General features: G+C 41.1%; 1 protein-coding gene across 2 annotated transcripts in view; it reads left to right on the plus strand.

The window, feature by feature from the left end:
- Positions 1–15,211, plus strand: part of TBC1D4 (TBC1 domain family member 4) — a 98,079-nt gene extending 82,868 nt beyond the window's left edge. For both annotated transcript variants that reach the window (XM_036250134.1, XM_036250135.1), the window contains exons 16-20: positions 198–442; positions 4,397–4,556; positions 7,131–7,300; positions 10,767–10,943; positions 12,810–15,211. In XM_036250134.1, the coding sequence (XP_036106027.1) occupies positions 198–442; positions 4,397–4,556; positions 7,131–7,300; positions 10,767–10,943; positions 12,810–13,043 (986 nt within the window). In that variant the 3' untranslated portion in view covers positions 13,044–15,211. The remainder of the gene's footprint in view (positions 1–197; positions 443–4,396; positions 4,557–7,130; positions 7,301–10,766; positions 10,944–12,809) is intronic.
- Positions 15,212–18,813: the final 3,602 nt, after the last annotated feature.

Below are 18,813 nucleotides of genomic sequence, written 5' to 3' on the forward strand. Positions count from 1 at the left end.
GCTCTGCAAGGTGAGACTTGGCACTAAAGAGAGAGAGAGACAGACAGACAGACATACTTAGTTCAATGGGTACACCAAGCAACTCTCACTGGTTTGAAAAAGAATGTGTATTCCTGGAAATCACTGAATTGCAACTTTGCTCTGGTCTCCAAAGCATCAGGACGTCTCAAGACTATTTCTTTTCTTTTCCTCTGCAGGACGGACATTTCCTACTCACCCTTATTTTTCAACGCAGCTCGGTGCAGGGCAGCTGTCACTCTTCAACCTCTTGAAAGCCTACTCCTTGCTGGACAAAGAAGTGGGTTACTGTCAGGGGATCAGCTTTGTGGCCGGAGTCCTGCTTTTGCACATGAGTGAAGACCAAGCCTTTGAAATGCTGAAATTCCTCATGTACGACCTGGGCTTCCGCAAGCAGTACAGACCTGACATGATGTCGCTGCAGGTGAGGCTGTAGATGTTCACGAGCAGCGAGTAATGTTCTTACCAAAAACCTTAGCAGCAGCCCTCTTCTGAATTCCAGTGGGTTTGAAGACATTCAGGCCCATTGTCTTGGAACTTGGATAAATCTAAAGCATGTTTCCGTCCGTGGAATTTGCTGTTTTGCTAAACCTCTAAGTGTAGGACCTTCACGTGCAGAATAACTTTTCCATCAAGTTCCTGAAGTGAGTAAATAAGCAATTCAAGAAAGATCGTGGGTACTCAGGTCTCTATCCCCTAAGTCCACATGTGATGTGGAAGAAGAATCAAGTCATCTATATTCACTTTTTCTCAACTTGTCAGTTGCAAAGACTCATAGGTCTTTTGTTTGCAATCTGGAAATATAATGTCTTTATTCTTTTACTTCATGCACACATGACAGGTATCTATGTCATGGTTCTTCTTGAGCTCACCCTGTCTCCCCTCTTTTATCTTCAGCTCAGAGAGGTCCTTAACTAGGAAAAAGTATTCAAAATGGGTGGTACTGCTTCAGCCTGCTTTTCTCAGCAGGCTCTGAAGAAGCACTGTTCAGATTTTTTGGTTAAAAAGGGTATGTATTCACTGCTCTGCCATCTTTTATAGAGAGAGGAGGGGGAGAGAGATAGAAACATCAGTGTTGGAGAGAAATATCCATCAGCTGCCTCCTGCACGCCCCCTACTGGGGATTGAGCCTGCAACCCAGGCATGTGCCCTGACTGGGAATCAAACTGGGACCTCCCAGTCCATGGGACACTGCTCAGTCCACTGAGCCACACCAGCCGGGCTGCTACTGCCATCTGCAGCCTATTTCGGACTCCCTGTTTACACACTCCTCCTCTCTCGTTTAAATTTCACTTTCCTTAGTGTATAGGTTTCTAACAAGAAGTTTAGATTTTATCTATAGATACGATATCCCAAACAACCACTACCTTGCAATTTAAAGCTTTCAGAAGTAAAATATAAAGGAAGACTTTAAAGAGAGTTATGTCAGTGTTCTCCTGCTTTGAAGTGAGGTAGGCATAATACCTAGCTAGTCATAATATTATGCTTTAGGTAAGAAGTAAAATACTTAAAGTGCTTTGAAGAGGTACTGTTTCCTGCTTCCCAGCGATCAGTTTTCTCATCTAATGTTTTAGGTGCCAATCCACAGGCAAAAAAAAAGGACTTTTTGTTTTATGAATAATATAGTAAATGGGATTTTCTTGAGAGGACGAGTGGAGGAATGCTCCACTTTTCTTTTTGATGACATTTTTGCTATGGGGTAGGCTTTGCTCTCAGTGTTTGATGTTCAGGTGTACGTTCGCCTTCAGGACGTGCCCCGGGGTTTGTAAATCAGATACAGTGAGGTGCTTCCTAATGGAGGACTATTCATATGTCTGAAAACATTCCACAAGTGAAATAATAACAATGACTACGGAAGCTTTTACTTTTTCCATATTGGATAGGAAACATTCGTGCCCTTGTAAGGAATTAAATAGCTCTGATTTCCAGAAACACCAGTTTGGTAGCTATCGCTATAATCTCGAAGACTGGAGAGTACCTGTGAGTATTGTATTTCAGTCCAAAAATAGAAAGCTGTCACTTTAAAATGCAGTGATTTTTAAAATTTATTTTAACATGTCTCATCAATTTGACATGCAATTTTCGGTGGTATCATTTTTATTGGCCACCAGATAGGGAACCTTATTCTAGGAGAGTAGATCCTTTTGCTTTGTAAAGTGACATACAACACATTTCCACTTTCTAGAGCAAGAAGTGTTTTTTATGCCATCGATATGAATTTCAAAAGTGAAGCAGCAATGGCCTTGGAAATTGCTTGGTACGATTTCTGATAACCTGCACATGTGAGCTCAGGCACTGAAGGCTGTCTCAGTTACCTTATCTGTAAAAGGAGGGGGTTGAGGTCTCTTCTAACTATGTCTCATCATTTTTTTGTGTCTGCTGTTTATTTTGTTGACTGATAAAAGTATTATATCTTTTTAAATTTTAATCCTCACCCGAGGATATTTTTCCATTGATTTTCAGATAGAGTAAAGAGGAGGGAGAGAGGGAGAGGGAGAGAAACATTGATGTGAGAGAGATACATTGATTGGTTTCCTCTCTCATGACCCTGACCAGGGCTGGGTATTGAACCACAACCAAGGCACGTGCCCTTGACCGGAATTGAACCCATGACCCTTTGCCTCACAGGCTGATGTTCTAACCCTGAGCCAGATTGGCCAGGGCTATATCTTTTCATATGAAGTCTTTGGTCTCTAGTTTTTTCCATCTTCTCATTGCTCCACCCTTCTCATCTGTCCCCTCTTCCCTCTGCAGATTTGTCATGTTATCTATAAGGTAGAAAGGAAGAGTTATTTATTCTTAGAAAATAGCATTTTATTATTAAAGCTCTCTTTGAAAGAAGACTGAATTGTGATTTTATTTGCCTTTTTCAAAGGAAATCTAATGTAAATATGCCCTGATGGAATGTTCTCCACCCCTAGTTTAGAAAGTAGGAGGAAAGTAAGGTCCGTTAAAAAAATTAAACATTGAATTGTTGCTTCTGGATTACGAGCATAACTAAACAAGAACAGATTGCTTTTGATGCTATGCTTTCTTTTTATTCTGCTAAGTAGATTCTCTGATTTTTGTGCTACCAAAGTACTTTGACATAACTTCTATTGATATAACTCGGAGTGTCTAGTTTATAAATTGTAAATGGCCTGAGGGAAATACATGTTTTTATTCCAATATGGTTTATTAAGATAATCTCATTTTTTAAAAACTTTATGTTTGTAGCTAAGCTTTTTATTTTATAGCTGTGACTTCCTGTGGCTTTCTTTCCTTTTACAGTTTCTGTCAAACCTTAGTTTCCACAGATATGTGTTATTGATGAAGATCAAACAAATAATTAGCTCTATTTATACATAGTACTTAGAATTTTAGTTTTGTGCTCTGGAAACCACAGTTGTTGAATTCACAATATAGCTGGGTATTTTAATGTATTTTCATAGAGCTAACTATTTAAAGATGGTATTTTGTGATACCTTCTAGTGAAAAAAGTTCTGCTAGATTTTATAAGATATTGTATCCATTTCATACTAAAGTGTCAAGCTGATATAACTAATCAAGGAGCCACTACTCAATCTGTTACTGTGTGGATAAAAATATGAATCAAAGTCCAATTCATACATTTATTTATTATTTATTACTGCTCAACCTTACTCCCAAAGTGAGTTTAAAAGTTGCTATGTGCCGTCTTTATAATTTTTTTGAAACACCAGTAAGCCACATGAAGTCATTTCTTCTTTCAATACTAGAAACATTTAGACTGCAGTTTTTGCTTTAGGCAGCTTTGTCATGGAAAGGAAGCAGCTGGAGTACCTTGGACTTTAGAAATCACATCTCGGGCTTCTGGTCCATGACACGGGAAGCCAGCAGTGTCCTCACATGGAGACTCCCTGATGGCCTAGGCCAGAGCTCCGTCGTACAGCAGACGCCGGGCCCAGCAGACAGAGGCCAGCGTTGCTTCTGAGCGGAATGTGGTAGATTCTTTAGAATGGAGGCTTTTCCGGCACTGGTCTGAAGTTCGAGTGGGCTTTCCATGAGAGCCCTGGACCAGCACAGTTCTGATTACACTCCAAAAGCAGCGCCTTCCTACATGAGGGGACATGACCATTTCCATACGTATGTTAAACAAAAACACACGTGATGGCGAAACTTGCCCAGTGGTCTCACATGACCTTTCTGTGACCTGCTTTTATGACCTCAGTTAAGTGAAATTCAACTTTAATATCAACTTCGACCCAACAATAAAAATAAAGGAATGCTGCTTTTATTTATTTAAATACATATGAATTAGTCATTCAATGTTAGAGTAATGAAAAGGAAAGTTTGTGTATTTTTTTGCACCCTCAGATGAATGCATAATATTTTATTTTCTTCTCCACATTAACCTTAGATTCAGATGTACCAGCTGTCCAGACTCCTTCACGACTATCACAGAGAGCTCTACAACCATCTGGAAGAAAACGAAATCAGCCCCAGTCTTTATGCTGCCCCCTGGTTCCTCACACTGTTTGCCTCTCAGTTTCCGTTAGGATTTGTAGCCAGAGTTTTTGGTAAGAGGTGCCTGTGATCAAGTGGAACAGTGTTATTTATTCTAAGGAATGTACTGCTAGCCAGTTGTTTTATCATGGGTCACACAGAATAGCAGATTGCCGGTTGAATTGAGTAAATGTGCCTGGCTCTTTTCTGAGAGTAGTTTGAAACCATATTGGTCTCAGATAAAACTGATATTACAAGCAAAATAGGAAGAGGAATTGGGCTCTCTATTTGAGTTAGCCGTATTGGAGCCCTTACTTTCATTTATACCTAAAAATTAGAATATTTTTGTTTTGTTGTTGTTAATTCTCACCCAAGGATTTTTTTTCCATTGATTTTTAGAAAGTGGAAGGGAGGAAGGGGAGAGAGGGAGAGAGAGAAACAGTGATGTGAGAGAGACACATTGATTGGTTGCCTCCCATATGTGCCCCGAGCTGGGCTGGAGTATAAACCTGCAAACCAGGTACATGGCCTTGACCAGGAATCAAACCCATGGTCGTTCAGTGCCCAGGCCTATGCTCTAACCACTGAGAACACCAGCCAGAGCCAGAGTATACTTAAAAAAAAAAATCCAAACTAAGAAGTTGCTCTGTATCATTTTCCAAATTTTCATACTTATCCTTCTGACCTCTGTTTTGTTTTTTCTTCCCCATTGTCCTCTTCAACCTGAATGCAAAATGTGGAGAAACATGTTCTCTGACTGGGTCAATGGAAATACCTATATTAGTGGCATTTCCTAATCTGACTTGTTAACAAGGGGACTGCAATGCATTGCTTACGTGACTCTCCTTTTGTGCCAGTGGTGGTGCCAGTCTCCACGACCCGGTGGCTCAGGGAGAAGCGCTGGGCACAGGCAGCAGGGCCTGGCAGGTTGTTGGGTGCCTGTCTAGCTCCATCATAGCGTTCAGACCAGGAATAAGGAGAGAGTATGACATGATACGCTCCTTTGGGGGGCCCTTAGATCTGTTCCCAAGTCTTTTGTTAGATTTGTCTGAGTTCATTATTTAAAAAGCAAATATTGTTAAAGAAACAACTCTTTACTAGATGTTTAGGACCTTGATGACCTCAGAAAGGGCTCCCACAATTTTTACGTTCTGCTCATCTCCCTGGTATTCATGGTGCAAGTAGTTAATATTCGCAACTGTGCTTTTGCTAAATTGGAGCTTTTGGTCAAGTTGTATTGGCCCATTTGTAGGTCATTACCAGCATTAGATAAAAAATGAAATCAATAGGATACTGTGAAAATATCAGAGAGTTTTACAAATAATAAAGAAAAACATTACTTGGAGAAACTTTAGATTTTTAGGTATATGTGTAATATGTAAACATATACCAGATCACAATGCACAGCCCCCAATGTCTTTCTTATTGGGAGCTGTGGTTTAAAGAGTTAAAGGCTGTCTTAGCAGCAGTGCAGTTTACAGACAAAGAGTATCAGAAGAGTAAAATCAAGATGCACGAAATCAAATGTTCATCTGATTTCTCTTTGGTGTGGCATATACATGACTGCTTTTCACCAGTGAAGTTTTCTCTGGAGCTTGGGTTCCTATGACTAGGTCCTCCATAAATTCCCTCTCTCTATTCTTCTCAGAGAATAGTATGTCAAATCAAAATGATGTTATAACGTTTCAGGGCATCTCTCTCTCTGACTTATGTTTGGAAGCTTGGTACAGAATTCAAGGAAGAAATCTCCCTAGTAGTCTGCTTTCTCCGACGAGAACACGCACGAGCGATGCTGCCCGCGCTCCCGGAGCTGCTCAGTCCTTTCCTTTGAATTGACTGAACAACAGAGACTCTCAGGACAGGGAAAGATGCATGTGCAAGAGGAGCGGAGCAGTCGTTTTCCAGTTCCCTCTTTAAAAGCTCCAGAGGGAACAGAGCCTTCGATGCTGTGCTTTCTTTCTATTCTGCTAATTAGATTGCGCTGATTTTTGTGCTGCCAGAGTACTTTGACATAACTTCAACTGACATAACTCAGTATGTCTAGTTTATACATTGTAAATGGCCTAAGGGAAATGTATACTTTTTTTCAATATGACTTATTAAGATAATAATCTTATTTTTTTTAAACCCTTATGTTTGCCTGTAGATAAGCTTCTTACTTGATAGCTATGATTTCCTGTGGGTCTTTCCTTTTACAGTTTCTGTCAAAGTTTAGTTTCCATAAATATGTGTTATAAAGATCAAACAAATAATTTGTTCTATTTATATATAGTACTTTGAATTTTAGTTTTGTGCTCTGAAAACAACAGTTGCTGAATTGACAATGTAGCTGGATGTTTTAATGTATATTTATAGAGCTAACTATGCATTTAAGGGTGATATTTTGATGATACGTTCTAGTAAGAAGGAGGAACATCTGTTGGTTTGTTTTAGTCATATATTTTGTTGTCAAATCTAGGTGATTTTGATCAGTTTTCTCTTGCAAAATATTTGGTGGTTTTACTGCAGTAATTAAAAAAAAAACAAAAAACACAGTAAACACACACACACACACACACACACACACACACTATTAGCACCAAGAAAGAGCATGCTATTTGCAATAGTAGATGCATAATTTTGATTATGAACATTATCTCTTTGTTTAGATATTATTTTTCTTCAGGGAACTGAAGTTATATTCAAGGTTGCACTCAGCCTACTGAGCAGCCAGGAGACACTTATAATGGAATGTGAAAACTTTGAAAATATTGTTGAATTTCTTAAAAGCACACTACCTGATATGAATACATCTGAAATGGAAAAAATTATCACCCAGGTATGCTTTAAATAATAATAATAAGTACAAGATTATAAGTCAGTTTCCTCTACTAATTAATTCTATATTAAATATTTTAGCATGAAGATGTATTTTTGCTTGACAGCTGTGTGGGTTTTTTTTTTAAATTTTTTTTATCAGATATATTTTATTTAGAAATGAGACTGTTGTGAACTTTCTACATTGTGACATTTTCTGTGTGGCTGTCCACAGAAAAAGTGGCTCAGTGCTACACAAAGAGTTTTCAGGAATCTTGCAGTGTAGACCTGTGGGGAGACTGAAGATAGAACTGGTAGAGTTAGGAAGAACTAATTAAAATGAAACCCACTTACCTTGGTAATACCTTTTAACTTTAAATTCTGTTAAAAATACAAGGAATACCTGTGGCAAGAGCATGGGGCTTTGGAATTAAACAGTACGGATTTGGCATCATCTTCTAGCTCTTTGGTAGTTGTTTGGCTTGCACACTTCATCTTCTGAAACCTAGTATTCTCACCTCCAAAATGAGACAGTACTCAGCTCAAGGGGTTTGTGAGGCTTAAATGAGGAGACCTGTAGTAATCAGGGTCGCTTGCCGGAAATGAAGTCTGCCATTGATGATTCCAGTGATCGTGTAGTTACACAGTTGTAGGCAGTGTTAAGGGGACCAGAAGTCGATGGCCAGTGCCCAGGAACTAGTCACAGAGGGAGGCTGTGCACACCCATGGTGCTGAGGGGGTGGGGAGGATGTAACACTTACCAGCCCCAGCAAGTGCAGGGACTGTGGAGGAGGGATCTCTGGAGGTTGTTGGTGAGCTAGGCAGGCTAGGAGCAAGGTAGAAACCCCCAACCATTTCCTCCTGTCCCTCTGATCTCCTGCTGGCTCCTCCCACTGGCCATGCCCTACCAGAAGCCAGCAGGAAATGACCTGTAGGGAAGTTCAGGGAACCCGGGTCTGCCTCCCAGGGTCCAGCAAAATGGATAAGGGCAGAGAATGGGTCTACTCCCTGCTTTCCTGGGGTCCAGGCAGGTGGTTGTTATATGTTGATGTTCAGATGACATGAACAGGCTTAAGACCATATTTGTAGATAGGCTGTCATCCTTTATGAGTATTGATCAAGTTTGTCCTCTTACTAAAGGCACTGGGATGGCAGATAAAGGACCAAATTGAGAGCAGGGTAAAGGGAGTTTGAGATCTCGTTCTGGTGCCTACTAACTACTAGCTGAGTGACTTTGGGCAAATTACAACCTCGCTCCTTTCCCTACAAAATTGGAACAACAATAATAATCCTCTTTCTTTTTCATATTGTTTATAGGAGCAAATATAACCAATTAGGTTGAAAAATTTTGTACACTGTAATTCACACTAGGACATCAGCTCATATTATTAGATGTAAAATTTTCTGTCCATTACATGAAATCTAAATCATAATAGATTATTCTGTAAATATCTATGAACATATTTTACTTGCTAAAATGTCTATAAGCTGAAAAGTACAGTGTTTTTTTTCACATTTTTATGTATGTATTTATTCTTCAGAAACATCATTTTGGACTGGCAACCAGAGTTTGTGATTTTAGAGAGAGGTGATATCTGATATTAAAATAATGAGGGAATTACCTGGCTTTAGGGATTATTATTAGGAATAATGGATAGAATTGATAGGTAGGTGGATTTGGACTTCATATTAGAAAGACTTTTCTAACAATCAGAGCTAATTAATCATGGAAAGAAGTGATATTAAAGGAGACTCTGATGAGCTTTGTTTGTGGTCACAGTAAAAATGCAAATAATGCAGAAAAGTACAAAGAAGAAAATAAAAGTAACTACAAATCTCGACACCTTAAAATTAAATTAAAAATTTTTTTCAGTTACAGTTGACATTCAATATTATACAGAGGTATTGGTTTCAGGTGTACAGCATAGTGGTCAGACATTTACATAGCTCAGCAAAGTGACCCCCTGATAAATCTAGTACCCAGCTGGCACCATACACAGTTACTATGACATTATCAACTATATTTTCTATGCTGTACTGTACAGTCCCATGACTGTTTTATGATTGCTAATTTGTACTGCTTAATTCCTTCATTTTTGACACCTTGAGATGTAAAACATTTTAAACTTCCTTTTACACATCTCCATTTACTTATATACACATATAAATATGTATATATTTTTACATAAGTGAAATCTTACTACACATGCTGTTGTGTAACCTTATTTTTGTTGTTGTTTCTGTTCATCTTCACCTGAGGATATTTTTTCCATTGCTTTTTAGAAGGAGTGGGAGAGAGGGAGGGAGGGGGAAAGACAGAGAGAGAGAGAGAGAGAGAGAGATTGATTGAGAGAGAGAGAGAGAGATTGATGGGAGAGAGACACATCACTTAGCTGCCTCCCACATGATCCAACTGGGGCCAGAGATTCAACCTGCAACCCAGGTACATGCCCTTGACCAGGAATTGAACTGCAAGCCTCCTGTCCACAGACTGATGCTCTAACTGCTGAGCCAAACCAGCCAGGGCAATGTAACCTGATTTTTAATTAAAATATTTATTAACTGTTAGACATTCTTTCATGCCAATAAATATAGCTCCATACCATCATTTTTAATGACTGTGCCATGGTCTGTTTTGACCATGTACACCAGTAGGGAAAAAGTGATACTTGTTTGAGAGGTATAACAATATTGTCTAGAAATCTCATTTAAATGGGAAGATTTGAGTGTATCTGATTCTAGAAGGGTAAGTCAGATTCTCTGTGGGTTCTTTTCTCTCCACAGCATTAGTGTAGACACCATTGCTTAAATGGCAGCTGCTACCTCATCTTCCCTCACAAGTTCAGACTTAGGAGGGGTTACCTGTCTTGTAATGATAAATAACCTGTCTTCCTATTTGGTGGCATTGTGGGAGAGTAGAGGCAGCCTGATTAAACCCCATACAACCTCTGTGCAGTGATCAGGGCATACAATTTTGAAGATTCTCTATATGGTAGAATATGTAGGTGTCTCCTAAGAGGTTCACATGGATTAGCAAATAGATCAGAATGTATGAGACTTTTCTGCCCCATCGACAAATAATTGGAAGGGCTTTGGATCTCATTATTGTAGAAATACCCTATGCAGCTCACTAATCAGCAAAGATGATCTCTAACATAGAAAGGAGTTACTTAGTAACTAATGTTGTTTACCTGGTATGCTACATGTTGGGAGATAGTTACTAGATTATGTATATTTTGGTTACAAAATATCTCTGAACATTAACTTATTGTAAGTGTTTCAGCCTCATGATGAGAATGTTTCATGTGTGTAGAAATAATCTGTCTGTCCTTACATTGACATCCATGCTTGCTGTTCTTCCTTTTGTTATGTCATACTATTTATCATTAATAAGTATTTGAAAATCTCTCTGAAATACACCAGATACGCAGGCCATATCTGGGTATACACACTGAAGGCCAGACTAACCCGTGGTGTTTTCACGGCAGGTTTTTGAGATGGATATTTCTAAACAGTTACATGCCTATGAGGTGGAATATCACGTGCTGCAGGATGAGCTTCAGGAAGCGTCGTATGCCTGCGAGGACAGCGAACCTCTGGAGAAGCTGGAGAGGGCCAATAACCAACTGAAAAGGCAAAACATGGACCTCCTTGAAAAATTACAGGTAAAGAGATACGTGCCTCTCACCCGTACAGAGCTATCCCGGGAACGACTTGGACGTGACCTGGATTGAACCATTGCTGACCATGGACCACGCTGTGTCAGATTGTTCCTCAGGGCTATGAGGATACAAATGCACTTGCCAATCAAAATACCACGTGGGAGAGGAAATGCACACCCACAAAATACTTCAGTGGCCATTCAAAGTAGAATCTGTTCAGATGTCTAATGGGTCTTGCATGTACAGGGTGGAGCAAAAGTAGGCTTACAGTGATTTGTATGGAAAATAATACAATAGTTAATACATACTAATACAAGAACAAACTCTGTGTTTTGGGTACTCACAACTGTAAACCTATTTTTGCCTCACCTGTTTTCAGTTAAATTCCAGGAAGGAGGGTTGCATGTGGGCAGTTGGGACGCTCTGGGGAACTTGGGCTTGTGACAACTCGGAATGGTTGGTGGAAGAAAGAGTGAGGGGGGAGGGGCTGGTGCAAATGCAGGGATGTGGCCCAGTGGCAGAGGGACCTTGGTGTCAGTAGTTGAGCCATACTTTAGACGGACTAGTCTGGAAAATTAGATGAGGACAGATTGGAATGGGGAGAGAAGGTAGGGATACCAGCTAGAACCATCTGCACAAGTCTAATTGGGGATAATGAAAATTGTGTAGAGTAAAACTCACAGAAATGGAAAGAAAAGGAGACATGTTTGAGAGAATGGAATGAAAACACGTGATACAAAATCCCTGCTATCAAGAAGTTTACGATTACTAGGAAATATAAACGATTAAATATTTCTTTGTAAATCAATGCACATTTATAGACGCAATAAGCAGTTTAGTGGAAATTAATGTTTCACATCTGCACATTACATAATGCATGCTATGTATTCACACCCTGAGGGGTGGGACTGGGGGGGGGAGGTTGGAAGGTGAACCTTCTGGGGGTCAAGGAGGTAAGTTCTCAGTGAGAGCTTCAGTACCCAAGGGCTCCTAGGTTTCTGCTTGTCCCAGTACTGCATCTGTCCCCTGACCAGAGAACACGACAGCCTGCTTCTGTGTAGTGAACCTCTGGACCAACTAGGAGAACAATAGCTCAGAAATGAGGGAACACTAAAGTAACTGCTCCCCAAGAATAGGGACACTAGCTTTCTTTACTGCATCTTACATTAGCTCTGGTGCATAGAAAAATGCATTTTCTTATATAAAAAAAAAGAGCCAATGTTGTTTGTTTTCAAAAAGAAAAATACACAGTTGGGACGTTGTTCATTAATACATGGATATTTCAGTGGTGGTTAATTGAATACTTCCTTATTAGGCGAGGTGTGTTTGCTCCTGCTTTATATCATAATGATTTTTATTAATGGTTACACACTTTTTCATTGATAGTTCAATGTTGTCATCATGTCTGGGTTCCCAAGTTTCATGGGTACCACTGACACCTATGAAAATGGACAGGATCCTGAGTATGTGTTTAGAACACCCCGAATTTCCATTTAGAGGGTGAAAAGCCCCTTTTAGACCTCAAGGCAGTGTTTCTCCATCAGATCGCACTCATTCCAGGGGAACACCGGTGTGTGGAGTGAGCACCCTCACCCCCTTGGGCTAGTGACTTCATGCTGCATTTTTGATGTGTTCAGTGAAATGAGATGTATTTTGTTAGTACCATAGCTATAATTTTGAGAAAGTTATAAATCTCCATTTCATGGAAGGTTTCAGAGTATTTGCTTCACATATTACTTCATTAAGTCCTATGATATGATTGCTGAATATATATAAGATCTGGCTGCTGCTGCTGCAATGAAGAACCAGGGTCTTCAAATTCTTGATTCGGAGAATTTTTTTTTTTCCTTCTCCATTTCTTCCCAACAGACGGCTCATGCCAAAATCCAGACCTTGGAATCCAACCTGGAAAACCTTTTGACTAGAGAGACCAAAATGAAATCTCTGATCCGGACCCTGGAGCAGGAGAAGATGGCCTATCAGAAGACGGTGGAGCAGATCCGGAAGCTGCTGCCCGCCGATGCCCTGGCCGACTGCGAGTCGCTGCTGAGAGACCTGAACTGCACCCCGAACAACAAAGCCAAGGCCGGGAGCAAGCCATAGCGGAGCCTCCGAGAGGGGGTCCCTGGCGCTGCCCCGCGCTGCCCCGCGCTGGCGGAGCCGCCCCGAGTCTGGTGCTGAGCCCTGTCCCAGCCAGCGGGCCCCCGTCGTGGCGTGCCAACCCAGCCATTGCACACAGGCAGACTAGCTGCTGTTGACTATGTACATATGTAAAATGGACATCAAGAACTCATGCTTTCGGTTATAAGGAGTAAATGTATATTTAGAGCAATTTTTTAAAATCAAAACTTCATGAAGTCCCCACCAAAGGGAAGTTAAAGTGAAATTCCCCTTAGACACGTGAAATCATTTTGTCTTTGTAGTGAAACAAAGCTAGAGAATCTTTGTATATTGAAATGTACTTGAAAAAAACAACAACAACGAATGTATTTTTTTTCTCCAAAGAACAGCATGTCTCACTCAGTGGTGCACAGGGGGGACATTTGTGTACGTTATGTGTGTCTGTCCTAAGACGTAGGGCATGGGATCTCTGGGGAAGGGGACTGATTGACGGTCAGGCTCCTGGGGGGTTTTCGGGAAGATGGAAGCCTTCCTCCCCCGCCTGCTTTGTGCCGACTGGCATGTTACGTGTACATGCATTTTGAGTCTGCTTGGGCATTACCTTCGACATGCCTAAGGAGACAGGGGGCTGAGTCTACCCACCCAGCTCAAGGTGAAAGAGAACCTTGCTAATATTTTTAGCAAATCCGACCAGCATTATAACTCAAACTAAAAAGTATCGGGCCTCAGAATTCTAACTGAGGGCCTCAATGGTCCCTATCAGTTTTTCCCCATTTTTGTTTAAATTTCTTCCGCAGCTGTCTCCCCTTTGCTTGGTGCCACGGTTGGTGACAAGGTTTTGCCATTTCCCCACCAAAATGTGGGTGCTCTTCCATTTCTCCACCTTAAATGAAGGACAAGAAAATGCAATGATGATTGGTTTTCTAAAGATGACATGCTGTGCTCAGATACTTTTGTTTTTTGTTTGTTTTTGGACAGTTGATAGAATGTGATAAGCTCATAATCATCTCCTTCCATGTGAAAACTCATGAGAACTGTGAAACGTTTGAAACAAGCTGTTGACATGCGTTGGCAGGAAAGGGGGAGTGTGGCCAGCTCTGCTAACACCACAGCTCCGGGTCTGGGCTCCCAGCTCCACCCCCACCGGCAGCGAGGACGTTCTCGCGTGGAGAGGACGTTCTCGCGTGGAGAGGACGTTCTCGCGTGGAGAGGACGTTCTCGCGTGGAGAGGACGTTCTCGCGTGGAGAGGACGTTCTCGCGTGGAGAGGACGTTCTCGCGCGCAGGTGCGTGGAAGGAAAGTGATGCTGCAAGCATCCACTGCAGAGAGGATTCCATTAGGGCCCCTGGCGGCTGATGCTGCGGTGTTGCCTTTCCACACAAGTCACCATTACTGCTTTTTGCAGTACTTATATGATTACAGATGGATTACCTGGGATAATTTTCTTCAAAGGCTACACTATTGTAGAGTAGAAGAGTCAAGCTCTAAAGGTTTTGGAAAACCCTGATGAGCAGGTGATAAGTATCTGTTACCGCCCCGCCCCACTGCACGCACCTTTACTCAGTGCAATGCTAATGACCTGTTACAAATCAGCATGCTGTCTAATCTGGGCAGTCTCTTCAAGTGAAATCTGATTAATCAAATTCATGTAATTCCTCGGTTCTAGAAAATGCTGATTCTAGGTGCCCCATTGAGTTGGGGCCACCCACTGATTTGTTGCTTGGATTTTCCCCAAATGTTTCTATTTGTAAGAGAGACTTTTTCCTATGAGGAATATGAAAAATATCCTCTGGTTACTCTCTGGTGGTGAAAATCTTCTGATGTGTGTGACACACAGGTGGTAGCCAAGGACTCTTCAATTTGGGAAAAGAAACTTTTCTTTTTAGTTGTTCAGTTTAAAGTACATTTCATTCTGGATGTTGAGAGGCAACCTCATGAGTATGATGGTGTCCAGAGATTGAGGTGTCTTGGATACAATGTTTCTTTTGAAAATGAATTTCCTTTTCTTTTGCGATTTTGTAAATGTTGCATCAATTATGCTTTATGCATTGTTACATCTTCATCAGGTATATGTCCTGTCTAGTTTGTTTCCAATAAATACATGGCTACAGTTTCTTGGCTTACTTGTTTTACTCTTGTTTGTAATAGGAAGGAAGAAGCTCTTGGTTGGAGTCCTTTACAAGATCTGCATGGTTATAGAGACTTAAAATTGGTTCGCTGATAATTCTTTTTAATAGAATTAGAGACAACAAAGATACTTTTTGGAAACATTTATGAAAGTACATTATTGGTTACCAGTTTTCAACTTCTTGCCTGGTGGAGCCTTTGGCTGATGAATACAAAAAGAAAAAGACCACTGACAGATTTGCGTTCTACCCTTTTGTTGTCTGTGCCCCCTGGGATATAGCAAGGGAGAAAAAGACAATACGTGTTTAAATTGGGTTAGTTCCCAAATAGGAATTAAGGTACTTTTTGGTGGATATAATATGATGTGTTAACATAAAATCTTTAGAATATTCTCAAGTATGTCTAATCTAATGAAACAATACTGTATCTTCTGCTAACTTTGATTTAAATATTTTTTTACTTCTTGTAGTGGTTAAACATTTCAAGTATCAGTGGGCTTGTGTAGTATGGTCTCTTAATACTCATGTCAACTTAACACGTTTTATCATGTTTCACCATTTTTTTTCCCTGTGCTAGATTAAAAATAGGAAAGGTGTTCTCTGAAGTATGTGATCCTCTACCACAATGTGTCCCTCTCACTGGCTGTGATATATTGGGAGAAGCACTGGATCTAAGGTGGGAAGTTTTAGATCTGGATCTTGGTTCCACCTCTCTCATTTATTTATTCAATAAATTGTTTTGTAAGCCAAGCTAGACCCTGAGTGTTCACAGGTGGAGAAGATACAGTCTTTGTCCTCAGTGAGCTCGTGGTCTAGTTGAAGGGGATAATTAGCAAACAGGAGAGTTTGTACTATACCAGGTATGCAAAGTAGGAAGTGATGCTTGACCCGAGCCTAGAAGAGCCAGTTGAAGTTGAGCAAGTTGTCTTATGCAACAGATGAATAGGAGAGGGTGTTGTATTTCTGAAATCATAACTCACTCCTGAAGTGTTCCCTTGGGGCAGTGGTGAGACCCGTCTCCTGACATACAGGGAATTCTCAGTAGACCTTGTGAAGGAGTTTGAACTCTACCTAGGAAGAAAGGGAAACCATTAAATATGGCTAGTTACCTGGAGAGAGATATGACCAGATTTGTTCCAATCCATTTTATACCTTTGGAAAGCAATTAGGGAATGAGAGACTGCAGTCAGGTAACTGCGATCAAAATCTTGACCAAACAAAAACCAGAGTAAAAGCCTGATCTAGGGCAGCGACCTTCGGGATAGCAAGTCAGCCTAGACTCTCCTCTCTGATACAGTCAGTCACCAAAACCCACCGGTTTTGTCTGAAAAATAATTGCCCACTTCCTGCTCACTGCTGCAGCTTTCTTAGTTCGAGTCCTTGCTCAGGTCTGTTAAACAGACCATCCCCTACTTCTGGGAGCAAATTCCCGGGGTGCAGATAGTGAGCCCCTTGGTTTTTGCTTTGCAGTGTCTTAGGTGCAAGCAGAGGGTGGGGCTGAGTGTCTCCGACAAAGAGGGGAAGGGGCCAGGAGAGGGGAAATCCACTGGAAGCACAGGACAAGAGCAATGGAAGAGACACGGGGTTTGGAGTGAGGTGCTGGTGGCTATAGGAGCCCCTTCTCCCTCCAGTCCACCCATGACATTCAGTACAACGTCAGTTTCCTGATGGTCCACACTCGGAGTGAGATTTGCTTCACCACAAAGCCCACGTCAAGGTGAGGGCAGCTCGGAGGGTGTGCCAAGGCACCTGCCCAGGTGCGGGGACCCCCTCTTACCTGGACTGTGCCTCACCTCAGGCAGAGGGACCTGCCCCAAACCTAAGTCCACTGAGTTTATCTGCAGCTTAAAATCCTCCACAAGCTCTTCTTTCTCCCCAGGATCACCCGACCTTTGAGACGACACACTGGGCCTCCCAGGAACGTGACTCTAATAGCCTGTTCAGCGTGGTCTCGGGACCCCAGGAAAGAGTACGCATATTTTAAAAGCTACCTCCATAATGACCCTGTTTAAAAAAATGTGTCAATGGATTTTGGTAAATTGAGACATAGTTGTAGTTTTACTTAGCATTTGATGTCTCTTGATAACCTAGTATGGGTCAGGTGTTTTGCTAAATATTAGGACCATAAAAATGTCTCCTTCTCAACTTCAAGTCAGTTCTTATATGACAAATTCACAGTTTTTATGAGAAAAAAATCTGAGTGGTACTTTGTAAATTGTGAAAGGACTTTAGCCTTAACCTTTTATCACAAATGTATGCTCTGTGCTATATATAATTTACAGTATATACAATATATTACACTTTACCATAAATATATTACAATACGGGCTACAAATGTAATAGAGCTATCACGTGTAACTCAGGAACGTAATTTACAAGGTAATAATGTGGATAGTACTGCTGGGAGCTGTGTCATATAGCCGTTGACAAAATATATCACATATTAAATAACATACATCATATATTGAGAGCTCAGACCATGTATCCCACACAGCCCATGATATTACTATTCCATTGTCTTCATTGGCATAATTTACTACTCTAGGAGGCGCTTATCCAGACAACAACAATACTAACAATTATGATCACGATTGTTAACTTATTATATTAAAGCATTTTTATGTGAATTATCTCATTTGATTTTTGCAATATTTCTGGGGAAGTGAAATATGCTTTATCTATATTTTATAAATGAGGAAAATAAAATCACAGAGTGGTGGAGTTGGGGCTCAGCTACTGTGTATGCTGACTGCAGAATGTGTTCCTTCAGTGACCCTGTCAGACTGCTGGGGACTCCCTGGGTGAGCCAGCTGTTCTCAGGTGTATCTACATCACATCATCGCCACATCTCAGAAGGTCTTGTGATGTGGTTTCTTTTGCTCCAGTTCAGAATGCTTCTCATACTGGCTTTACTGAGAAAAGCAGTTTAGGGATGAGTCAGAATGGAAAGAATGTTTGAAGATTAGGAGGGTCAGAAGTAGGGGGGATACATACTGAGAGAAGAGGAGAGAAGAAAGCAAAGTCTGACAAGAATGCTTCTGGTCTCTGATGACCTGTGAAGTACAAAAAGTTTTGATGAAGCGTGCCTTAAATAAAGCCCGGAGTGGCTGTGAGCTCCTGTTGACTTCTTACTGGAGTCCCATATCTAAACCAACTGGCAGCACACTGCACTGACTTTTTCCTTGGAGCTTGGCCACAATGAATTAGAAAAGTATCAATCTCTATTCTCATAGCTCAATAAAGGCTAAGGAGAGGGCCCTCCCCACCCAGATGTCCACATGGTGGTTCAGTGTGGAGGTCCTGGAGGTAGAGAGGGCATGTCTCAGTGTTCCCCACTCTGCTCCTCATCTCTTTCTCCAGCCTGACCCTGGCTCTGAATAGAAACGACAATTGTTGTAGGAAGAAGCCAGAGCTACAGTGACAGTATTTCATTCCGACAGGTTTATAGAGAAAAAATGGAACTGTAGGGACATTCTGAGTATATCTGTCAGGATGCATGACAAATCAGGTCTGCCTGTCTGATTCCAGATGTTGCTGTGAGTCTGAAAGAAAGCTGTGTGATGTAACTGAATTTGAACCGACTTAGAGATTTCTAGGGACATGCAAGGGGTTTGGTAGAACATAAG

The sequence above is a fragment of the Molossus molossus genome, unplaced genomic scaffold (assembly GCF_014108415.1).
Source record: "Molossus molossus isolate mMolMol1 unplaced genomic scaffold, mMolMol1.p scaffold_m16_p_9, whole genome shotgun sequence".
Taxonomy (NCBI): Eukaryota; Metazoa; Chordata; class Mammalia; order Chiroptera; family Molossidae; genus Molossus; species Molossus molossus.